Source organism: Vitis vinifera, chromosome 1 (assembly GCF_030704535.1).
Source record: "Vitis vinifera cultivar Pinot Noir 40024 chromosome 1, ASM3070453v1".
In the NCBI taxonomy this organism is placed as follows: Eukaryota; Viridiplantae; Streptophyta; class Magnoliopsida; order Vitales; family Vitaceae; genus Vitis; species Vitis vinifera.
The window spans coordinates 8,515,597-8,540,496 of NC_081805.1; the positions used below are offsets into that span (position 1 = coordinate 8,515,597).

General features: G+C 32.1%; 3 protein-coding genes and 1 long non-coding RNA gene across 5 annotated transcripts; 1 reads left to right on the plus strand and 3 right to left on the minus strand.

Moving 5' to 3' along the window:
- Positions 1–1,489: 1,489 nt before the first annotated feature.
- Positions 1,490–6,340, plus strand: LOC100241347 (polyamine oxidase 1). Of its 2 annotated transcripts, XM_002267631.5 has the most exons (10): positions 1,491–1,784; positions 1,914–2,163; positions 2,252–2,398; positions 4,526–4,772; positions 4,863–5,006; positions 5,093–5,242; positions 5,343–5,597; positions 5,826–5,907; positions 5,986–6,102; positions 6,194–6,340. In XM_002267631.5, the coding sequence occupies exons 1-9, from the start codon at positions 1,652–1,654 to the stop codon at positions 6,063–6,065; spliced, it is 1,488 nt and encodes a 495-aa protein (XP_002267667.1). In that variant the 5' UTR covers positions 1,491–1,651; the 3' UTR covers positions 6,066–6,102; positions 6,194–6,340. The 2 variants fall into 2 exon arrangements, with proteins under 2 accessions (XP_059595979.1, XP_002267667.1); XM_059739996.1 differs by having other exon boundaries at positions 1,490–1,784; positions 5,986–6,340.
- A 1,213-nt stretch (positions 6,341–7,553) lies between these two features.
- LOC100251707 (AP-1 complex subunit sigma-2) lies at positions 7,554–13,715 on the minus strand. Its single transcript, XM_002263078.5, has 7 exons — positions 13,387–13,715; positions 12,619–12,705; positions 10,679–10,770; positions 10,399–10,507; positions 10,264–10,299; positions 7,885–7,971; positions 7,554–7,805 (listed from the first exon to the last, which is right to left on the minus strand). Exons 1-7 carry the CDS (start codon positions 13,387–13,389, stop codon positions 7,734–7,736), a joined length of 486 nt encoding a protein of 161 aa, XP_002263114.1. The 5' UTR covers positions 13,390–13,715; the 3' UTR covers positions 7,554–7,733.
- Positions 13,716–16,047: 2,332 nt separating this feature from the next.
- On the minus strand, positions 16,048–17,024 carry LOC109123566 (uncharacterized). The gene is made up of 3 exons (XR_009465563.1): positions 16,946–17,024; positions 16,747–16,862; positions 16,048–16,649 (listed from the first exon to the last, which is right to left on the minus strand). It is a non-coding gene; the product is annotated as an uncharacterized LOC109123566 (long non-coding RNA).
- Positions 17,025–17,061: 37 nt separating this feature from the next.
- Positions 17,062–22,765, minus strand: LOC109123348 (uncharacterized). The gene is made up of 3 exons (XM_059740007.1): positions 18,961–22,765; positions 17,501–18,882; positions 17,062–17,409 (listed from the first exon to the last, which is right to left on the minus strand). Exon 1 carries the CDS (start codon positions 21,966–21,968, stop codon positions 20,808–20,810), a length of 1,161 nt encoding a protein of 386 aa, XP_059595990.1. The 5' UTR covers positions 21,969–22,765; the 3' UTR covers positions 17,062–17,409; positions 17,501–18,882; positions 18,961–20,807.
- Positions 22,766–24,900: the final 2,135 nt, after the last annotated feature.

Genomic DNA, 24,900 nt, shown 5'->3' on the forward strand with positions numbered 1-24,900 from the left:
TTTTTATTTTATTATTATTATTTTGTACCTTAAAAATGTTCCCGTGACTTTCACGTTGATGTCTCTCTCTCACTCTTTATTAATTTTTTCCTTTTTTTATTTATTTAATTCAATTATTATTTTTTTTAAATAGTTAATTTAGTAATAAACATAAATCAAAGATTTAAATATATTTTTATGATAATATATAAAGCACATGCTCCTTCTAATCAGTAACGCAAAACTAAAATTTAAGCACAATTGTCTTTGCTATGGTTGTAATTGATAGTGAAAAATCAAAATTTAAACTGCTTTGATTTCCTTTTACATGGGAGCTAAGTTCAATCAAGAATTTGGGGTTTTTTTTGCTTTTTATTTAATTTTGATTTTTCTTTGGGTATGTTTAATTCCTCCTACCAGTAAAAAAAGAAAAAAAATGTTAAGAAAAATATTTTTTTCATATTTGATTTTACTATGAAAAATAACAAAAACTTAATTATAGTTTTTAAATTGAATATTAAATATGTTTTTTTTTCTTTAATAAATATTTGGTGAGTGGCTTTATATTTTTAATCAATTAATTCAATTATGGAAGATGATACCCATAAGTGAGGAGGGATGAAAAAAAATGAAATTTACTTATATATATATATATATATATATAATTTGTGACAAAATATTTATCAATTTTAAGCATATTGATTTTCATTTTTCCATTATATATTGGCTATCATTTACTTATTTTCAGTCATCTTTGAAGATTATGGAGTGAAAACGATTCAATTGATAGCCCATTTCTCTTAGTTTGGTGGTATTAAATTAAATTTTTTTCTTAAACTTAACTTTATAACACCTAACAACATGACATGCTCTCTTTTTCATGTGTAATCCTTAACCTTTGCTAAGTAAATCTTAAATCTAATTTTAATTTTTATATATCCAAGTTATGATTAATTAAAATTCACAAATATGTTCATTTATTTAAAACAATTATGTTATGACAAAATATATATTATGTTCGGTGAACCTAATTCAGATATATGTCGATTCATTTAAAACAATTATGTTAGGACAAATTAGATATCATGTTGGGTGAACCAAATTTAGAAATATGTTGATTTATTTAAAACAATTGTATTAGGATAAATTAGACGTTATGTTCGGTGAACCAAAGAGCTTAAATAAATAAGAACAAGTATTTAAAAAAGTTAGTAATTTTTGTTGATTTTTTTCACTTTTTGATAAAATAATTTAATTTTTGCAATTAACAATAAAAGAAATAAATAAAAGTAGAATTAATCCCTATTATTATTATTATTATTATACACTCGAATTTTATATATGGGGACTTTACCTTTAAAATGTATTTATTAAAAATAAGGACGTGTTTTGAAATGTTTAAAAAAATGTACTTTCTGCTTTATATTCATATACAGCCATACAGGGTTGGGGAATGCAAGATAGTATTTTAAAATTATAGCTGAAGCTTTACGTTAATTCAATAGTGTCGGCGGCAAGAGAGAGCATGGATGTATGTATGATGATGGGATATGCCCAGGTCATGGTCATGAACCCTTCTCTTGATAACCATTATTCGGTCCATAAATAAGAATGCAGGCGGAGTTGAAGGATCCCCAAGGTAGAGGTAGAAGAAGGGGAGAGAAGACAAGAGATGGTGAACAATAAGGAGACAAGTATGGTGGCTTCTCTACTTGCCGTTATGGCAGTTGTTCTCAGTTTTTTCAGTATTGCCCAAGCTGCTGCAAAAGTCCCTACTGTTATTGTTGTTGGAGCCGGCATGTCAGGTGATATTGATATAACCTTTGAATCTTGTATTTCATCTTTAATGGTTGAATGACTGAATCGATGAAAATCTAGATTGATTAATTCTTTCATGCATCTTCTTGAATGTAATGTCGAATGAGCGAATGCAGGGATATCGGCGGCAAAAACGTTATCAGATGCAGGAATAAAGAATATATTGATACTGGAAGCAACCGATAGAATCGGAGGACGCATCCACAAAACAAACTTTGCGGGGTTGTCAGTGGAAATGGGAGCAAACTGGGTGGAAGGGGTTGGGGGTTCTGAAATGAATCCCATTTGGGAAATGGTGAACAAGATCAAACTTAAAACATTTTTTTCCGACTATGATAACGTATCCTCTAACACCTACAAACAAGTGTAAGTCTAGCTTTCAACTGGCTGTTCCCTTCCCTTGTCTGCTTCTTCCCTCTTTTCTCGTCTAACTTGCGCTAGCTGCATCCTACAGGGGTGGACTTTATGCGGAGTCTGTAGCCCAGCATCTGTTGGACTCGCTGGATAATGTGGTCGAGTTCAGCGAAAATCTTTCTACCCTTCTGACAGCAAAGAAACAAGAGGATATCTCCGTCTTAACAGCGCAACGCCTTAAGAATCGGTTAAGAAACTATCGCTTTGCTCCTCTTCTTCGCTATATCAAAAAACAAAATGTGGGAATAGGCTGTTTGAAAATAGTTTTTATAAGTGTTTTTTGACAACTTATTCTACAATAAGATGATATACTTTTGAGGTGTGATTTAAATTTTAGTATATTCGTGAAAAATAGAAGTAGAAAACTATTTTTGATGATTGAGTTTTTAAATTTTATTAACAAAAATGACATAAAATTATATTTAAGAACTGACTTTAAAACCTTCTTTTTTTGCAATGCCTAAAACAAAAAGAAAAAACAAAAAAAAAAACAAAAATGGCAATTGTAAGATTTGGGCATCTTTGAAACTTATCATTAAAATAGCCTTTATGATGTCAAAAAAGAGTTTTGTTATTTTTTATTTTATTTTCATTAATTTAATCGATATGGTATTTTAATAATAAACTTCTATATAATTGAATAGATCGTATTTGATTAGAATGTGTGGTTATTGAATTTAAACCAAAGCCGATAGCTTTTAAATGTAGGTTTTGTGGAAATGTGTTCTAAAATTGTTCTTAAAAAAGAATAGATTTTAAAAATAATTCCTTGATATTTTTTAAAATAAAAATTTATTTAAAAAATTGAAATATTTGTAATTTGTTTTTTACATTAACGTATATTTTTGGAAAGAAAAAAGTTTATATGTAGTGTTATATTAATTATTTTTTATATTTGCCCCTTATTTTTTAAAATGTCACTAGGAAACAAGTGAAATAACTAAAACAGAAATGGCTTTCTATTTTTTAGTTATTAAATATGCTTTCATGTTTTAAATGATGTTTAGATTTGAATCAACATTGTAACTTTTAAATGTAGTTTTTCAATTTGAACATAAGTTTTAACCTTTAAATATGGTTTTTGAATTTGAATTAAAATATTAGGTTTTGTTTGGAAAGTGTTTTTCTCCATAATTTTGAAAAATAATTTTTGGGAATAATATTTTAAATCTACTTTATAATATTTTGTGAAACAAAAATATATTTAGAAGTTAAAATGTTTTTAATTTATTTTTTTATTTATAAATAATTTTTATATATAATATTTGATTTGATTTTTTTTAATTATTCTTTATGTTTATATAATTATTTTTGAAAATGATTTTAAGAAAACAAATGAAAACAACCACAAAAAATTATTTGAAAAAATTATATTTTATATTTTTAAAAATAAAAAACTATTTTTATTTTTTCATTACTAAATGTATTTTTCTATTTTTTGAAAAAATTGAATATCGTATTAAACATGGCCTTAACATCTGAACATGGCTTATGAGGGATTTTTGACTTTGAATTGAAACTTTGTAACATGTAAATGTAATTAATTTCTGAATTTGAATTGAAATCATAACTTGTAATCGTGCTTTACTCATTATCCAAAAATCCTACTTGTAAAATGCCTAGTTCAACATGTTTGAATATAAATAAAATATCATGACATTAGAAAGAGTAGTTTGTAAAAAAGTTTCAAGAGATGTTTACAAACCACACTTATTTCATCTTATTTTATTAGAGAGACCAGGGGATGATGCTTGACAACTACTTGATAACTAAGGCTACGTTTTAAAAATTGTTTATATAAAATTTTGTCTTTGAAAATAGATTGTTTTGATTTCAAACCACACTTATCTTATTTTATTAGAGAGACTAGGGGATGATGCTTGTGAGTTGTGATGACAAGTACTTGGTAGCTAAGGCTACGTTTTAAAAATTGTTTATATAAAATTTTGTTTTTGAAAATAGATTGTTTTGATTTCAAACCACACTTATCTCATCTTATTTTATTAGAGGGATCACGGGATATTGCTTGTGAGCTGTGATGACAAGTACTTGGAAACAAAGGCGTTCTTGAAAATAGTTGAGAACCATTTAAGAAGGGATTTTTAAAATCCATTTTTATAACCACTCTTTGAATACATTTCCAAATGCTATGGGTATAGAAGGTGAGAGGGTGGGATGAGAATCACACTATCAATCCAATGTGAAGTGTGATGTATATAGTAACTGTCAAATTTCATTTTAAGAATGTGAGGATCCACTGACTAAAGAAAGCAACTGATTTGGTTTGAATTGGAATTGTATGGGCATTGAGCAGTGTTCCTTCCACACCCCTTGAGATGGCCATTGACTACTACAACTACGATTACGAGTTTGCAGAGCCACCACGAGTAACTAGCTTGCAGAACACGGCCCCGTTGCCCACATTTGCCAACTTCGGAGAGGATCTCTACTTTGTTGGAGATTCTAGGGGTTACGAGAGTGTTGTTCATTACGTGGCCAAACAATTCCTCACCACCAATAAAGATGGACAAATCACTGATCCTCGCCTCCTACTTAACAAGGTCGACATTTTTTCCTACCATTTCCAATATGTTTCGCTTTGGTTTTCCGTCTTTTAGACCTCGCCTTCACAAGCTGATTGTGTTGTGCAGGCAGTGGTTCAGATAACTTACTCACCGAGTGGTGTAATCATTAAGACGGAGGATGGGTCGGTTTACAGAGCTGAATATGTGATGCTCTCACCCAGCATTGGTGTACTTCAGTCTACTCTCATCGACTTCAAGCCTGATTTGCCGGTCTGCTTGCTCACCCCATTCATATTCTTTCATTTTTCTTAGCTAGGAAACCTATTAAAACTGACCCTGCACTTATCATCACACAGCCATGGAAGATCCTTGCTATCTACCAGTTTGATATGGCTGTCTATACCAAGATATTCCTCAAGTTTCCTTACAAATTCTGGCCCGCTGGCAATGGCACTGAGTTCTTCTTGTATGCCCATGAAAAGCGTGGTTACTACACAATCTGGCAGGTAATATTCTGTGTGATTAAATGCTTCTTTTATATATTTATAGTCACGGTTAGTTGTTATTGAAAGTTTCATGATGCAATTGTTTATGGTTAATTTGTAGCAATTGGAGAGGGAGTACCCCGGTTCAAATGTTCTTCTAGTGACAGTTACTGATGATGAATCAAAGAGGATAGAGCAGCAACCTGATTCTGATACCAAGGCCGAGGTCATGGGTGTCCTAAGAGCCATGTTCGGAAAGAACATTCCGGAAGCTACGGATATATTAGTGCCTAGATGGTGGTCTAACAAGTTCTACAAAGGCACTTTCTCCAATTGGCCAATTGGGGTTAGCCGATTTGAGTTTGATCAGATTAGGGTAATCTCATTTCCCTGCAATTGCTTATCAAAACACTAATTTAAGTCATTGACAAAAGTCAATGTTTTCTCAAGTTTCTCCTCGGTATTGCGTTGCTTGAATTTTTAGTGTGCTAGATAATTCCCATCTTCCAAACGCATACAATATTCTGGTACCCACTTATTTGTCCATTGTTGACTTCCCCTGTCTTATGTCTTGTCATTTTTTTGTTGTTCAAATAAAATGTAGGCACCTGTTGGAAGGGTTTACTTCACAGGCGAACACACCAGCCAACACTACAATGGTTACGTTCACGGTGCCTACCTTGCAGGTTTGTTTTCTTGTTACATAACTAATAGCCTCTCAAACACATACAATGGAAATTCTAAGACCCGGAAAATATTCACAGGAATTGACTCAGCAAATATATTGATTCCCTGCATCAAAAAGGGAGCTTGCACTTACCACGTCCAACCAAAAGGAACTTAATATTAGGAATCCTGTCCTTTGCGCGTTCCTGTTAGTGGTATGTAATCCATTTCTACGCATATTCGCATGCACAATTAATTTACAATACCATGGGCCTTATCGAAGTTTATGGCTTGTGTGTGCCGTAGGATGAGGTCTCCTTTTCAATCCGGCAGCTTCAGTGGTGCTAGTGCAGTGGAGTTTGTTTGTTGGCTTCTCCTCTTGTTTTATCTTCTGCAAAAACAAAAATGTTGATTATTTTTGGGTATCATCACTATCATGCTTTTATTGCAATATGTCTTCTTGTTTTACAACTTGTGTGAAAACCAGTGCAGACATCACTATTCACTTTTAGATGGAAGATATTTTGTCTTTTTAAATGGAAGATGTCTTTTTAGATCGTGATCCGAACCTGAAAAACATGGAAGATGAGTCTAAGAGTAAGTGGGAATTATAATATAACATTATAACTTAATTTTTCACCATGGGAGTTCATATTGTGGGGCCAATATTATTAGTTTTCAATATTATACAAATTCATTAAATAAAAATTATTTTCTTAAATAAATTAAGGTTTCATTTTTTGAATAGTTAAAAAGCTAAATTGAAGCCAAAATTATGGTTTTTAGATAAATATTCTAAAATTTTTATCAAATATGAAAAATTTTATTGAAACAATTTTTATTCCTTGAACAAACTTAACCACAAGCATAAAAGCTCTTATTGAGTTTTTAAAGAAAAAATATTAAATTGTCAAAAGTTGATCCAAATAGATCCTAAATTAAGCATGTCTTTATGGAAATAAATCTTACATTTCTGTTTTAATTGATTGTCTTAAAAACAGAAATACAACTACTAATTTTTTAAATATTTTTTTTAAAAAAATGGAAGATTAATATGGAAGGATTTAGGAATAATTAATAAAAGGTTGAAAATAATTTAAATAGTTTCATTTTTCGACTTTAGTTGAAAGCTAAAATTGAAGCCAAAATAATGATTTTTAAAGAGATATTCTATAATTTTTATTAATTATGGAAAAGCTTATTGTAAAAATCCAAATAAAACTTTGAAACAAAATTAGCCACAAAAATAAAAACTCTTGTTGAGTTGTTAAAAAAAAAAAAAAAAAAAAAAACTTTTAAATTCTCAATAATCGATTCAGATGGAACCTAAATTAAACCTATGTTTTTATGGAAATAAATCTTACATTTTTGTTTTAAGATTTTCTTAAAATTTTCAAAAATTTCTAACATAAATATAACTGATGATTAGAAAATGGAAGATTAATTTCAAAAGATGTAGGAATAATTAATAAAAGATTGAAAATGTGACATTATAGTAAAAAAGAAAAAAGGACCCATGTCAAACGCAATTGTGGAGCTAAAATATGCAAGGCAAACATTAAAGATGAAAATTCTTCATTCGCCAATGATCATCTCCCTAGTCTGTGGCAAACAGAAACCCCTCCTTCAGTCATGGTCACTAGCTAAAAATGTATAAGAACACTGCTGGAGTTCAATCGCCTTTGCTTATTAAGAAATACAGAAAGGAGTATATTAAAATATAATACCAAAATATTGCACTCATCAGTTATCAAATACAGATTTAAAGAAACAAAATAAGAGATTATATCATATTGAACATTGCCAACCAAGGGAGTGTATAAACCAACTCATTTAAATATAGATCTTATTTGGTGGCTTGAGCAATTATATTGCTTATCGAACTGGCCTCCTCTTTAGCAGTCTCCACCAACGAATCCTGCAACAAAAACTCAAGCCCATTCAGCACCAAAATTTTTGTTGTTATGTAAGTACATCGCAAATGGGAAGAACCATACCTGTGCAGCTATCAGCCGTGCAACTGTCTTCTTGCTCGACTCTTGAAGTTCACCAGCAATCAAAAGCTCATCCAATACATAATAAGCCTGCCAAGTCTTCTGTTAGAAAAATTTTATGCCTGATAATAATAATAATAATAACAATAAGGATGGTGTTAATAAACAATAATAATGTTAATAACGGTAATAATGGTATAACGTACTGATAGTCAATTGAAATTTGTTCCCTCCAACAAATAATTCCGATTTCCATGGTATGAGCAAATCATAACTGAACAGTCATTTAAAATTCTGTAAAGATATGAGCCATTATCCTCTTTGGACTATAATGCAATTATACTTCTGAATTCTGAGACTTCTCTATCATCTTTAATACTTCTTTTAGTTATTTCTGGAGCAGAGATGGTGGAGCTAGAAGTCACATTCCGATCCACTTGTATGCATAGGAAGATTTTGTTCCAAAAGTATCTCTAATCGCTTTGTTTTCTCTTTCAGCTTCTTTTTTTTTTTTTTTCTTTTTCTGAGTGGGGTTTGCTTGTTATATGACTGCTTCTCTATCTTTGAGTTAATAGGGATGCAAATGTTGATATTTCTTATCAAGAGACTGGCAGGAGCTATTGTTCCTCAATTTTTTAAGAACAGCAGGGGTCTTATTTGACAGATCAATAGTATTGCACCTTCTTGTTCACTTCATGCTGGTGCTTGGAGTCCTAGAAGTGTTCTATTTGTTGTGAAGAACGCTTTCTAAAGAGCTCAAGAGAGCAAAACAATAATAATAATAAAAAATGCAGTGTATTGACCTTAAAGGGATAAATGACCTAAATAAATAAATAAAAAATAAAGAAGGAAAGAAAGAAAGAAAGAAAGGCAAAACACAGTAAAAACAGAAAGTCCATCACTGTGTTATGATGCCAGACACATGGAATGCTAAAAGCCCATATCTGCATTTTGGTGTTGGAGATGACCAAATGGAGAGAACCCAACTCTGTTTTCACCTTGGAGACCAACAAAGGACTAATTTCTCATTTAACAAGGACAAGATCCAACCCAATTGGACACCAAGGTAAAAAAGCCTGCATTCTGGGTGAAGAAAACTTAGAAAGCCCAACACAGTCTTAACTTAGGTTAGAACAAATGGAGGAATTATAAATGCAGTGTTTTGATGCGAGGGAACTGAAAAAAACAACAAAATTGTCTTGTTTGCCTTGTAGGGAGGGAAAAATAAATAAAAAAAGAACAGAGCACTTCTTACTCCAACAAACTTAATAAAAAAGCAAGGAAAAAAACCCAACCTGCTTTTGACACAAAAAAAAGGAGGAGAGCAAAACAAACCCAGAAATATCCAACCTTGAAGAAGCCTATAAATTAAAGAACAAATACAGATCCCTTTTTTAATAAGAAAAAAAATGATACCAAAGACATTCAGGAAACAGAAAACAGACTTTGGTTGATAGGGATGGAGAATATCCAAAGCATGATCTGATAAAATATATATATATATATAGATAGATAGATAGATAGATATATAGATATCTATCCAAAGCATGTTGGCAAAAAGGAAACAGAAAAAGGAACCCACCCCTGCACTTAGCAAAAAGGAGAAACAACACTGCAATTTGATTTTAGAGAACAAGAAACAGAAAACTCCAAAGCTAAATCTTCTCCATCAGGGAAATGGAAATGGAAGAACAGAGCGTAAAATACTAAAGCTAGAGAACAAAGAATTTACAGCTGCTTTTTGGTCACCTGAGAAAAGAAATTTGGGAAAACCCAACTGTACACTACAGATAACCACAAATGCTATCCCAAAGCCACATTTTCAAGCAGGACACCGAAAAAACCTAGAGCTGATTCCTACACCATGTTGCCTCTCCAGAATCAGAACCCCAAAATTTAATTCCATGTTGTCCCTCCAGGACCAAAACTCCAAAAGAATATCTCCTTTTAAAATGCCCCATTTCTGCATCCCTCATCTCAAGACAAAGTAACAGAACACAATTTTCAGCTTCAAGGATTTGAGAATTCAGGAAAATATTTTGAATTTTTTTACAAGCTTTAACATTTTTGCTAATGATGAAAGAATCAAAGAAATGCACTATCTAAATTCATAATTTATTTATTAAATAAAGATTAATGTGCACTTGTAAAGAAACAAACATGAAAATGCACAACTCCACAAAATATTACTAAACCTATATAGATCGACATGTGGCTATGATCTATAAATCCATTTCCTCCATTCAACTTCATTTAGGGATATTTGGTCCATTTCTTTAATGAATGTAGGTAACATCATAAACTTTCTGCTATTAAACATGAAGCTCCACATCAGTATTGAATCAGAAAATTATAAAGATAAGGTGGATTCAAGAGACATACCTTGTGGAAATTAAAAATCAAATCCAGCTCACAGACCTAATAGGAAAGTTGAGAAGAGTACCATAAAAAATCAGTTTAAGATGTTATGCAAATCTGATGTATAATCTTAACTAACTAAAGGACTAGCAGGCTCACACTGCCAAAATAGCGGTCCAGTATCTCAACGAAATGGTGGATTATTTCAAGGACCTCCAATTCATTGTCATCCTGGTCAATGCACATGCAGAAATACAGGCTCGCATACCTGCATCCACATGAAGTAAACCAGCTATGCATTTTCAAGGATGTATGTTCTTTTCCCAAAGATGATCACTTTGTTTACAGTGGAAATATGATCATAGTGAAAAAAGAAAAATGAGAGAAAAAGGAAAGCAGTCAAGAACTTTGAAATGTGCGATGAAATATCTTTCCACACCTTTTGTAGACAACTTTATATCCCCTCCACTCCACAAAGTTGCAAAGCTTAGGACCTCGGGTCAGAATTACGCCACTGAGCTCTCGAATTACCTTTACAAGGTGTTAACAGTATCATTTCAAGATTTTGGAAATGCACATCACTCTTAGTAAATCTTCATGCTAGATTAGTTATCAAACAATACTATCAGTGGCAGAGCCAGGATTTTTTCTTAAGGGAGGCAAGCATTATAATAACCATGGATGAACTTTAGAAATAGTTAATGATAACCTTGTTATTGTTCACCATATTGTGAAAGTTTAGGCTTTAATCATGAATGAACACAATATATCAAATTAAAAAACCCAAATACAAAGAAAAAGAAAAAAAAAAAAGATTTAATATTAAAAAAATATTAAAAACATTCAAAGAATTTTTCAGAAGAGTTAAAAAAAAAAAGGGTAACAAAAACTGTTTTTTGACATCCAACTTACTCATTGAGGTTGCAATTTCCTTCTCAAAACCATCCACTAGCAATCCCAAAAACTTGCTAAAGGAGACAAATTTCCTGAAAGACAGATCCAAGAGGCCTGCAGCTCCCACTGAATCCTCATAGGGACAACCATTTCCTGAAGCCACCTCCCCACTACACAATTCTAGGGTTGAACACTTTGCATTTCTGGATGATTATCCAGGAAATCTATAGCCAAACCCTCACTAGAGATCATATGCAATGGCCCATAGCCATCGCCCTTGCATTCTTCTGAAGACCCCTTAACATGCCTCCTCCATGGAACTAAGCCATTGGCCATCACCAGTATGAGGCCTTGTCATTGGGAGACTTTGCCCCAAATCCAACAGATAACCTCTGTCCGTTTCAAGGGACTCTCCATTCAAAACTAGGTTTCTTCTAGCGTGTGGAGACCCCACAACATCCTCGCTGACCTCCCGTCCTGTGCAATTCCTCTTAGGATAAACCAAAATCACCCACGATAGATTTTTCCAACACAGATGAATGGAAAAGCTCAAAATCCCCACCTCCATGTGAATGGTAGCCAAAACCTTTCTCCCATTAGATTTAACCAGGATTCTAGCCCACTGCAGAGTACCACGAAGGGTTGTGTCTTTTTCCATAGCTAGAGATCCCCCACAAGGGTCCCCCAACCTTTTCAAAAGAATCCTTTCCCCATAAGTGGAGAGCCACCCCAACAGCTCTCACCCACTCTTCTTGGGCACAAGCCCCATTCCTAAAATATGAGAGCAGGCATCTTTAGCCACCTGCTTAAACCTTTGAGAAGGAGAAACCCAGAAACTTCTTAACTTGAAGGCTAACACCTTCCACCCCTTGGAATACCAACCCCCAACACCCCTACCACTCACACGCACACGATAAGCCTATCTTAGATTCGCTAGTAAATAATATTGCCTTCATCTATTTATATACATTTGAACATGTTCATGTACAAGACCTTAGTCCTTGGAATTATCAGCTAACTGCATTTTAAGCAAATTTCAAAAAACAATAAGCATCATGTTCCAACTGCACAACAACAACTCACTATACCCTAGACAGCAAAGGAAAACGTAGAATGGAAAGGAGAAGAAAGTCATTGATAATTGTGTGATTAAATAGTAAAGCATATATAAACTGCCCTGGTTGCGCCAAAAAAACAATTATAACACTGAAGGAAAATTCTTGTTTTGTATTGTACTTGTGCCAAATAGTAAATACATATTCACTACCCTGAATGTATAAAAAAATATTTTACAACACTTGAAACTTACAAACATCCACAACAATTATATGGAAAAACTAGCAGACCAAAGTGAAAAGGCTACAAAAAGTAATAATTGCTTCATATTCTCATTCTCACAAGTTGAACAAGTCATATAAAAAAGTTGCCCAACTAAGGTGAAATCATCTATTAGATTTTGCAGAAAATAAAAATAGAAAAACAAACCTTAGTTCTTTCCTTCTGAGAATAAGGTGAATACCATTTTGTCAACCTCACTTTTCCTTGTCGACTAATGAGAAGCACAAAGTGAATCTGAAACAAGCGTAGAGGCATAAGACATTACATTTATCCCTACAGTGATGTATTTCTTACGAAAACACAGGTATTAAGGTTAACAGAGTAAGATCAAACCCTCAATGGCAGGAATCCTCACCAAGCATCATAGGTGGTTCATTCATAAATTAAAAAGTATGAACTGAGGCAGCAACTACAAATAAAACACAAAGAATAAAAATGCATGAAATTCTAATTAATTTGGCTATGCTGTCAACATATCCCATTCTCAGACTTTAACACTATAACCAGAGACCCAATAAATTTAGCTATGTTGTCAACATGGGGAGCCCCCACCAATATGCTTCTCTACTCACCAATCTTATTAGTTTCATTGAACTGGGTGCGCGAATAACTCTGGTATTCATTAAGGATTAGATAATTTATATATGCAATTTGGTTAGGAAGAGGATGTTGGATATCCCAAATTTTAGATCGATTTCTAAATGAAACGTGTTTAAGTGAAATGTTGAGATGGATCTATAAAATGAATATATATATACATTTAGGAATGCATGGAAACGGGCTAATTTGGGTTATGGAGAAACACACAAAAATAGAAGTATTCTAGTCTGGTCTGTGGGGGAATTTGAAGAAGCTAACGGCTGTGATTATGAAACAATTAACGAGAGAAAGACCTAGCAGGAGTATGTTTCTTACCATAACTTTAAGTACAATTCCAAATTTTGGATTGATAGCTGAGAGAACCAACCCGGTTCACGATTATGGCGATGATCTGAGATTGCTGAAACGGAGAGAGACAGTCAGAGGGATCTGAGTATCTGACTCATGAGTTGTGAGAAAAGAGAATGGTTAGGAGTCAGGACCAGCTCTTGATCGCATTCAGGTTGCGAATGTCTCGTGGATCAAGGCCCAAAGCCCACAACTCGTGAGAAAATAGAAGGCCGGGGTTCTTCTTGTTGAAAACTCGGCAGGAAAATAATCCGCAGGCCGAACGTCATTTAGCTAAAAAAATGGGTTGGAGCCTTCTAGAGGTTTGATTAAGAAATAATTATTTGTCTTTAAAATAAGAAAATTATTTTTAAAAAATTATAATATTTTATATTTTTAATTTTTAAAAACAAAATGAAATAAAAGATAGTTTTTGAAGAAGAAATAAAAATTGTTTTCACTAATTTTTAAACACAAAATAAAAATATAGAGAGATTAAAGAAAAAATATTTTTAAAATAATTTTAAAAAAAATAGTAAATTGATAAAAAAAAAAAAAATGTTTAGAGAGGGGCTTGAAAGGACCAAATCCACTCCTAGTACACAAGCCCTATATTATGAAGAATACGAACTTAGAACACACATGGTTTCCTTACTTCTCTCAAGAAAGAATGTGATCATCCATTCAACATACAACACGTGCACTAAAAAACTCTATATACATGTTCAGTTACGATGGAATTTGGATCACAACTTTGTGGGAATCTAGTGAAAAGTTTGATTCCCACCCAAAAATGGCTCTATCCTTTATTGTCAAATAACACTTGCAGTAATCGTATCAACAGTTGTAGAGCTTGAAGGAAGGGGGAAACCTATAGTATTCAAATCAGTAGTAGAGTTTGAAAGCACGACATAATGCATACCCCGTGGAGAATCCAAAGGAGATTGCTTCCATGATCGATATGTGAGCCATTTTTTCACTAAGCTAATCGTAGATTACTAAATGTTTATTCCCATAAATCTTGTGGTTTAAATGAGTAGGTTTCCTCAGGAATCTAAACTGGTCATCATCCATATTCATAAAACAAACACACGTCTAAATGCTCATCACCTATTGTTGGGCTAAGTTTGCCTAACCCATGAGCTTGTGTATTAGGCTATTTTATTTTGGGTATTCCCTAAGTCCAAATATATATATATATATATATATATATATATATATATATATATATATATATATATATATAGAGCTCAAGGGTGAAGTTACAAGTTTCTTTATCAACCTTTTTTTGGGAATTTCTGTGGAATGTTTTCTCATTGATTTCTTTTTGTTCATTGTTTTTGGAGTAATGGATTCCCACCTCAAGAATTGAGATATTTATATTAGTTTTCAAGGGGAAGATACCTGTGAGGACTTAATTATTGTACCCCATTTTGTTGAAGTGGAAGAAATTTTTTCCATGATTTTTTACTTCAATTTGGAGGGTTTTTTCAAGTTATATTTGGTGTTTCTTTTTTGGTTGAATGTTTTGAATTATTATTGTTTATTCTCGTTTGGTTGTTGTTATAATTGAGTGGTGATTATTATAAGAAATAGGATTTTTGGTGACGGTCCCCAACCGTCACCAAATTTTATATATTCGTGACCAAAACCTATTGTCGCAATCTTATGAAACCGTGACTGAGCGTCATAGTATGAGGTGTAGCTAAAGGTATTTTTCATGGTTTCCTAAGTGATCGTGACCATATGATTTTTTTTTTTTTGTGATGGTCATTCAAAAACTGTGACCAAAAAGTTCAGAATACTTTGCTATTTATTAAGTTGATTTAGTCACGGTCAGGTAATAAACCGTGATTATATGTTTAACCTATAGTCATGGTCAAATAATAAACGTGATTAAATGTACACTTATAGTCACGAGTAAAGTTATTGACCGTGACTATATGTAAGCTTATTGTCATGGTCAAGTAAGTTACTGTGGCTAAATGTAAACTTATGGTCACGGTCAATGCCCTAACCATGACTAAATGTATGTCTATAGTCATGGTTAATAAAATGACGGTGAATAAATGTAAACTTATGGTCACGATCAATGCCCTAACAGTGACTAAACTGATCGTATGGTCACGATTAATTCATTAATTGTGACTAAATATAGGTATATGGTCACGGTAATTAAGTGATCGCGACTAATCATTAGGTCTATTATGACAAAATGTCCACTTATGGTTACGACTATTAATGACCGTGACTGAAATTAATTATACGATAGCCGCCTATCCCCAAATTTTGGTGACGATTTATTATTGATCGTGACTAAAAGTACACTTATGGTCACAATTTTTTAGTGGTCGTGACTAATATTTGTTATATTTGGACATTGGTTTTTTATAAATTCAAATTTTCCAAACCTGTTATAAACCAAAACAAACCCAATTTTAAACCTGTATATGCAATTAAGCAATTAAAACAATTTCAATATATTATAATCAATTATTCCAAGCTAGTTAAAAACTTATATATCAATATAAGTCATTAAATAAAAAAAAACCAAACAAACAAAAAACAAAGATATTCAAATTTAGTTTCACATTTTAATATAATATAACAAATCAATCAACCAAACATCACATAATAGTCATAGAAAGCAAAAAAGTTAGGAAAATCTATCATATAAATAAGTAGCATAATCTAAAAAAAAAAAAAAAAAAGAATCTATCATATAAAGATGTAGCAAAATCTTCAAATTTCTATTGCTTTTGCTGAAATTGTTGCATCATTTGCATCATGTGTTCTTGAATTTGTGCTTGCATTTTTCTTTGCATTTCCATCATTTTTTCTTCAAACTCTTCTTTCACTTATTCTCGTGTCGTCCTTTGAACTTCTATCAACCTCTCTCCAAATGTTTCTTTCACATGTGAGAGTTCATCTTTCACATTTGAAAGTTCTTCAATTGCAGTTGTAAACTTTTGTTCTACAGCTATTAGCATCTCTTGGGCGTTTTCAAGTTGTGTTGAAAAAATAGCTCTGGATCGCCTTCTACTAGTAGAACCAAAGACTGAGGTAGGAGCAGGACCAAATCCATACCCTCGAACACGACCATGCCTCTCTGGACCCATGACTTGAGTATATATCTCATCTACACATGTAGATGCTACATATCTAAATGATACAGATGTAGATGCCCCAGATGATACAAAAGTAGAAGAAGATGTCCCTTTAGGTTGGGATAGTAATTGCTGAAATTGATCCTAGAATTATAAAAAACAAAAACAAAAAATTGTTAGACTTTTAAAATAATTTAGTATGAGGCTATGATTGAAATACAAGTATATAAAATTTATTTACTTTATTATCATAATCTCCTTAGAATGATCATCAACAGACGTCCCATCTTTTCTTGTGTGTGTTAGGGCAAACATGTCAATTATATTGGGCTCACTTCGATTCTCCTTCTTTTGTGCCTATTCTTACAAGTAAAACAATTGAGTTATTTATGATGAATTATTTATGTACAAACAAATCATATTAATAATAAATTTCCAACCTGTTCATATCGAATTTGAGCATAACTTTTTGATCTCAATGTATGCTTTATCACTTGCTTTGCCCTGTTTGCCCTGTTTGCCTTGTTTTTTTTTAGATATCCTACATCAATTAAAAAATAGCAAGTCACCTATATAGGTAATAGAAACATAATAAAAGTTATATACATGAAGTATTAGGTTAGATATAACTAATAAATATCATTTTATGTGAATATGAGTATCATAAGATACATTATCAAGAAAATATCATTATCTTTACCTTGGCCTCAAGTGTACCCCAAAAGTGGATGAGCCACCTCCAATCATCATCCGATAAGTGTGGAGGTCGATGACACAATCTCTCCTCATCTATATTATAAGGGTTATAATACTTGGCCTTCATTTTATTTCTATAGCTTCTAAACAAATTTCCACAACATTGAAGAATGTAGCTCTTACATGTTTCTTCTAGTTCATATTTTTCCTGTATTGCATTGAAATGTCATGTATAAATAAGAGGTATCATTTTTAAACAATAACATTAAAATTTAGATTAAATAGTAACTAGCATATACCAATACTAAGGCCCAAATCTTTTCTTTCACATCTTCACTAACATGATTCCAATCTTGAACTTGGATGGGTACATTGTGTTGAGATCGCACTAATGTTCCCATATAGCTTGACAATCTTTTCCCTTTTCCATCAGAAACAACTTGTCCTCTGGTATTGAATCGTGTAGTTTTTATTTCCTCAGGTTTCATACTAAGTAAATCTAAGTTACGTGTTGGGCCACGTGTCCTCTTTTTGCTAGAGAATGAACCTATTAAGAGTAATAATGAAATTAAAAGAAATATAATTTACTTATCTTATATAAAATTAAACATTAAAAACCTATCATTCAAGAAATTAAACATATGTAAACACATTTATCATATGTAAAGTTAAATATAATCTTCTTAATCATACCAACAACAGAAAGATCTGAAGAATCAGAAGGATCAGAACTATTAGGAGTAGTAGTTGCAGCAGATTGTATGTCTAAGAGTTGCTGTAGATTGTCCAACTCATCTTTTGGAGACACTATTTGTACTCTTCCTCTTCGATGTAACATTTCCTACATAATAAAGTAAATTAAAAAAAGTAATACAAAATAAGTTACATAAATAATATGAAATAAATTACAATTTGTATATCTGGTAAGTATATATTTATGTACTTACCAATATTATTAGCTACACATCATCTATATCATCATCATGAATGAATTCATTATCTCTTTCAACAATGTTTTCTTGTCGTGATAGTAGAACATCTGTTGGATATTTTCTCATGCAATATCATTTCTATCCCAATTGATTAAATCATTCTCGATCAACTCATGCACATCACGTTGACTATGAAGTGTTATAAGTTGTTGATATGGCTTTGGATCATTGGTAGATACTTTCTGATTCATATCATAAACCCCTTGAGTTTGTATCTCTACAACGGTGTGCCAATTTTCCTCATTTGAATTTTGAACATAGAAGACTTGTTTTGCTTGAGATGCAAGCACAAATGGTTCATCTGTGCATATGGTACATTCAAAATTCAAACACGTGAACCCATAGTCATCCTTCTTTATTTCTCTTCCACTATTGATTACATCCCACCGATCACACTTGAATAAAATAACTTTATTTCCACCAAGGTAATGTAACTCAATTACATCAGTTAGCACACCATAGTAAGAAAGATGACCAGGAATTGAGTTCTTATTTCTTGCACTTGCAAAGCTTGATACCTTTGCGGTCACAACAACTCCAATATTTTGAGTTTTTTTTTCCATTTTCTCGTTCTCTTGTGTGAAATTTGAACCCATTAATGATGTATAACATGTAACTGATGTACTTGGTCCACGAGACAATGATAGTATGTGTTCAGAAATTGGACCTTCATGTCGCATTTGTATAATCTATAGATTCAAATATAAGATGTTAATACATATATGTGTATTAGATAATATAACAATTTATGTAGTGAATGAACTTACACGTTCTTCAAACCAACTAATGAATTCTCTTGTGTGAATCAAATCTACATCTCGTGAATGAATACGAGGCTTAACCCTTATAGATTGCTTATGCTCTCTGATAAAAAAAGAAAAAATTAATTATAATGCTCACAAAAACCAAAATTAAATTTTTGTATGAGAATTAATATAAAGTTTTATTCAAATAAGTGTCTTACTCAATAAATGACGTCACTTCCTCACAATTAGTCAACACATATAAATGTGCTTGGGACCATTCTTTTGTGCTAAGAACACGAGATGTTGACTTTCCTATTGTATGTCTCATGCATTTGAAAATGGTTAACCCTCCACCATTTGTTATTGTAGGACCTTAGACGCTACCAACTCTCCTAAAAGCAATTGTTGTTAGGAAAGGCGCATACTCTAGCCTTATAATGCATTCACCCAAGCGCCCACGGCGAACACAAGGGGAGTTGATGGATGCGGCCAACTCTCCGGTCTACCAACAATCTCCTCCCTAGCAACACCATTGGGGTTCAAACCCGTGACCTCGTCTCTGATACCACTTGTAGGACCTCAGGCACTACCAACTCTCCTAAAAGCAATTGTTGTTAGGAAATGCACATACCCTAGCCTTATAGTGCATTCACCTAAGCGTCCACGGCGAACACAAGGGGAGTTGATGGATGCGACCAACCCTTCGATCTGCCAACAGTTATGTTATTTTCAATGACATAATTTCTTTCTTCACGATCATGCTTCATTTCAACATCATGCAAATATCTTGAACAAAAGGTTGTACATTCTTCTGCTATGTACCCCTCTATAATAGAACCTTTTGGACGACTCTTATTACGGACATAAGACTTTAATGTACATAAATACTTGTCATTCCACAACATGATAGATTTGTTTCATGAACTATACGAAACCTAATATACATAAGATTAATTGGATGAGAACATACCGCTCGATAGGATACATCCATCGATATTGCACTGGTCCAGCAACCTTTGCCTCACTTGCAAGATGAATAGGTAAATGCACCATAACATAAAAGAATGATGGAGGAAATATTCTTTCTAATTTGCAAAGTGTGACTATTATGTCATTCTCAATGTGCTTTAATTGATCAGTCTTTAACACTTAAGAACACAACTATTTGAAAAAACTACATAGTTCAACTATAACAATATAAACATTCTTATGTAAAACTCCTTGAATTACAAGTGGAAGGAGTTGTTGCATGAGAACATGACAATCATGAGACTTCAACCCAAATATCTTTCTTTCATTCACTTGTACACAACGAGAGATGTTAGAAGCATAACCATCTAGAACCTTTACTTCTTTAAAAAATTTACAGAATTCCTTTTTTTCATTTGAAGTTAGTGAATAGCATGCAACAGACAATATAACCCTATTCCCTCTTTGTATGGGGTGAAGTTGATCTCTGATACCCATAGTTTACAAGTCAAGACGACTATTGAAGTTATCATTCAATTTACCATCGATACTCAATAAGGTGCCAACTATACTGTCACATATATTCTTTTCAATATGCATTACATCCAAATTGTGACGCAAAATGAGGGTTTTCCAATATGGCAATTGGAATTTTTTTTTTTTTTTTTCCAATTGTGCTCAAGTTCAACATGTTCTCTTTTTCTTTTTGCTGACATCTTATTTTTTGATATCTTCCTTAAAGTAATATGTTCCATTCCATCTAATTGATGTAGAACATCTTTCCCAGACAATTGTTTAGGTGCTGCTCTATGCTCTTCATTTCCATCAAAGGACTTTTTATCACGTCGAAATCTATGATCAATCGGCAAAAATCGACGATGACCCATGTAACACAATTTCTATCCGTTTTGTAATCGATATGAAAAACAATCCTTATTACAAATAGGACAAACAAATTTCCCTTTAGTAATCCAACCTAAAAGATTTGCATATGCAGGAAAATCATTGATGATCCATAATATAGTTGCACGCATATAAAAATTTTGTTTTGTTGAAGCATCATATGTTTCAACTCCAACCTCCCATAAGTCATTCAACTCATCTATCAATGGTTGTAAGTATATGTCAATGTCATTCCCAGGTGTAGTTGGACCAAAAATAAGCAATGACAACATGAAGAATGTTTGTTTCATACACATCCAAGGTAGTAAGTTATGTGGAATAAGAACCACAGGCCACATACTGTATGAAATTGACATATTCCCAAAATGATTGAACCCATCACTTGCTAAATCGAGCCTAACATTTCGAGGTTCTAGTGCAAATGAAGGGTGTACATTATCGAAGTTTTTCCAAGCCAAAGATTCCACTGGATGTCTCATCATCTCACCTTCCATGCGACCATCAACATGCCATTTCATGTGAGAAGCTGTCTTAGATGACATATATAATCTTTGAAGCCTTGGTTTTAAGGGAAAATAACGCAAGACCTTAGTAGGAATTTTCTTTTTCTTTACTAACTTAGTGAACTCATCTGTAGAATGATCATCACTTGATTTCCATCTGGAGACACCACAAACAACACTCATTTTCATTTGCATGCTCTTTTGAATACAACATGCAATCTGAGGGGCATGCATCAATTTTGATATAATGAAGGCCAAGGTCACGAAGTATTTTTTTGCTTCATAATAGTTGCTTTGCAATGTCTCACCCTCAGGAAGTGCCTCTTTCAACAATTCAAGCAACATTGTAAATGACTTATTGCTCCATCCATTAAGACACTTCATAGGAAATAATCTTATGATAAAAGACAACTTTGTGAATTTTTTACACCCTAGATATAGTTCATGATCTGCTTCTCTTAACAAATTATAAAATTTATTTGCATCCTTATTTGGTTTTTCAAACTCCTCATGCACATGTGGACTTCGTTCAGATTCCTCATTTGGCATTGACATTCCAAATGCATCATTTAATATTTCTTCCATCTCATCATGCATATCAGACTCATTAGTGCTAGTATTCGTAGGTTCACAAAACTCATATTCCCCATACATCAACCATCACACATAATTTCTAGCTATCCCATTGTCCAACAAATGGTCATACATGATTTCTCACTTCTGTATAACATAATTATTGCAACGAATGCAAGGACATGGGAACATTTCTTTTCCAAGTGCATTGCTAAAGGCAAAATCTAAGAACTCCAAAACTCCTTTATGATATTCACTACTTACTCTTGACTTCTGCATCCAACTCTTATCTATTTAAATTTTTCTCGTACTTCCGCAAATTAAACCCTTCAATCACATAACAATGAATCTTCATATCAACTTATAATGAATGTGATATGTTTTTTATCATCTCAAACTTCTATATTTGATAGTGGTTCCTATCCCATTTAGAAATACATAATCCCTATGAATCAATCACTAACATGCTTAGTTTCATTTTGATAAAATTTCGGTAGCATTTCCCTATAGTTCTCCAAGTACATGAATTGGCTAAGGTATAAACATACTATTTGTTAGCTTAACTAAGTTGCTAACAATATGTCACCTTGGTTAAGAGCTATGCAAGATGTGATAGATCTCTTATAGCAAAATGAAACCTATGACTTGGTACAACTTCCTAAAGAAAGAAAATCATTGGAAAAAAACAAAATGGGTATTCAAGTGGTTAAAGGGTACCATCGAAGAAAATACGGCTAAGTTGAAGAAGATTCACACAAACAAGAATGCATCAATCATGTTGACAAAGGTTGTTCCCAAGCAAAAGTTTTAGTTATGTATTAGGACAATAAGTTTGAACTCCATGTGATGGAGTTAAAGATTGGCATTCCTCCCTTATGTGCTGGAGAGGGAGATTATTAGGCTAAGTTTGCCTAGCCCATGAGTCCATTTATTAGGCTATTTTATATTTGAGTATTCCCTAAGCCCGAATATATATATATATATATATACACACACACACACTTTCATATGAGATGAGAAGGGGTGATTGAGAAAAGAAAAGAAAATCAGAGTTGTTTTTTAGGCATTGTTCTAGGGCTTGAGGGTGAAGTTACAAGTTCATTTATTAACTTTTTTTGAGGAATTTTTATGGAATGATTTCTCCTTGATTTTTTTTTTATTCATTTTTTTTTAGTGATAGATTCTTACCTCAAGCATTGAGATATTTATATATATTTTCAAGGTGAAGAAACTTGTGAGGACTAAGTTATTGTATCCCTATTTTATTGAAATGGAAGAAATTTTTTTCATGGTTTTTTACCTCCATTTGAAGGGTTTTTCCACATTATATTTGATGTCCCTTTTTTGGTTGAATGTTCTTAGATTATTATTGTTCATTCTTATTAGGTTATTATTATTATTGAGTAGTGGTTATTATTGTGAAAGAATCTTTAACCTTGGCAAGTGAATACTTTAGATATCTCTCTTTAATGTCCCAGTACCTATTTGATCTTTTGACTAAAAAAAACTACACATTTGGCCACTAACCTCTACCGTTTCCCTTATCTTAATTTCTATGAGTAATCGATATACTACATCTGACTCATTTACATGAGTATTATTTTGCAACCATGGAATTTCTAGTCATTTGGTTAACTCAAGTTAAGGAAACTTTATTCCTACTAGATGGTCAATTTTGTTGTTACTGTCTAACCATCATTTTTGCCCCCTCAACAAAAATAACCAAGTATAGTAGACCACTCAGTATTGCTATGTAATGAATGCTTGAGGTATGTATATTTTGTGTCTTATGCTTGAGCCGTGATAGTATATTCTAGAAGTCCATAGGTACAAGTCTTTTCGGACAATCATTTGATGTCTAGAATATGAATTTTCTTTGCAATAGTTAAAGAGGAAATGATTTGAAATTCTAGTTCATAGTGATTTCATGTTGTTAAAGGGTCAAGTATACATGTAATATGGTTGCTACATGCTTTGCCACTTTTGGTAGGGACACCGATTAAAAAATATATAGAAAAAATAAATTTAAATTTTATAAATCAGGTATATTTTCATTATTTTAAAAATATTTTAAAATAAATGCATTTTTTTGTAAATCAGAAAATTATTTCCTAAAATAACCCTTTATTTGATAATATTAAATAAAATTATCAAAAAAATATTTTATCTTTTTAAGTTAATAACTGTATTTTATAAATAAATATATTATAAATTTATATTATATAATATGAGGTATAAATCATTGTGGAGAAATTCTACAAAATCCTTAGGTGAAAAATAAAATAATTTATAATGTTTTAGTTAATAATGATTTTATATTTTATATAATATAAATCTCTTTTTCTTTTTATCTTTTTTTTAGTAAAATTGAATAAAATTTTTGTTGATTGACATCAACAATAAAATAAGAAATTTTAAAAAACTAAAAATATAAAAATAAAATATTGACTTTCATTTCACTAGTAAAGTATGCTAATTATATATATATATATATCGAGAAAGAGAAATACAATAGGAGTCAATATTTTATTTTATTTTTATTTTTATTTTTAATTTTTTTGTTTTAATTATTAAAAGGTGAATCTCAATAATGGACTACACTACACCTAGTAGGAGGGTGAATAGGTGTTGTTGAACTATATAAAAGAAATTTCCCAACAAAGATTACTTAACTATAGAAATTCTCAATGTCTATAAACTTCTCTTCCAACAACTTTTCAATAAAGCATAAAATTGAAAATAAATGCCCAAGTAACCATATTTCTTTCATTCAACATATATGCCCAAGTAACCAATGATATCAAAAATTGAAAATAAATCAAATAGTAGAGTGAGAGAAAGAGACAATTGATATCGAATTTTAACGTGGAAAACCTTTGAAGAGATAAAAAATCGGGCCTACAACCGATCAAAAACATCTACTATGAAGAATAAAAACTGAATACAAGGTTTTACTTAGCTCAAGCTTACCAATCATTCTTGGACCACTTGACTAGTACTTTCCACTTTCAGC

Coding starts and splice junctions, on each gene's coding strand:
- LOC100241347 (XM_059739996.1), top strand. CDS start 1,652: ATGGTGAACAATAAGGAGACAAGTATGGTGGCTTCTCTACTTGCCGTT. Junction 2,164..2,251: donor TCTAACACCTACAAACAAGT/GTAAGTCTAGCT, acceptor TGCATCCTACAG/GGGTGGACTTTATGCGGAGT. Junction 2,399..4,525: donor GCGCAACGCCTTAAGAATCG/GTTAAGAAACTA, acceptor GGCATTGAGCAG/TGTTCCTTCCACACCCCTTG.
- LOC100251707 (XM_002263078.5), bottom strand. Junction 10,508..10,678: donor TATAAAGTTGTCTACAAAAG/GTGTGGAAAGAT, acceptor ATGTGGATGCAG/GTATGCGAGCCTGTATTTCT. Junction 7,972..10,263: donor TGATTTTTAATTTCCACAAG/GTATGTCTCTTG, acceptor AAGACTTGGCAG/GCTTATTATGTATTGGATGA.
- LOC109123348 (XM_059740007.1), bottom strand. CDS start 21,968: ATGTATGGGGAATATGAGTTTTGTGAACCTACGAATACTAGCACTAAT.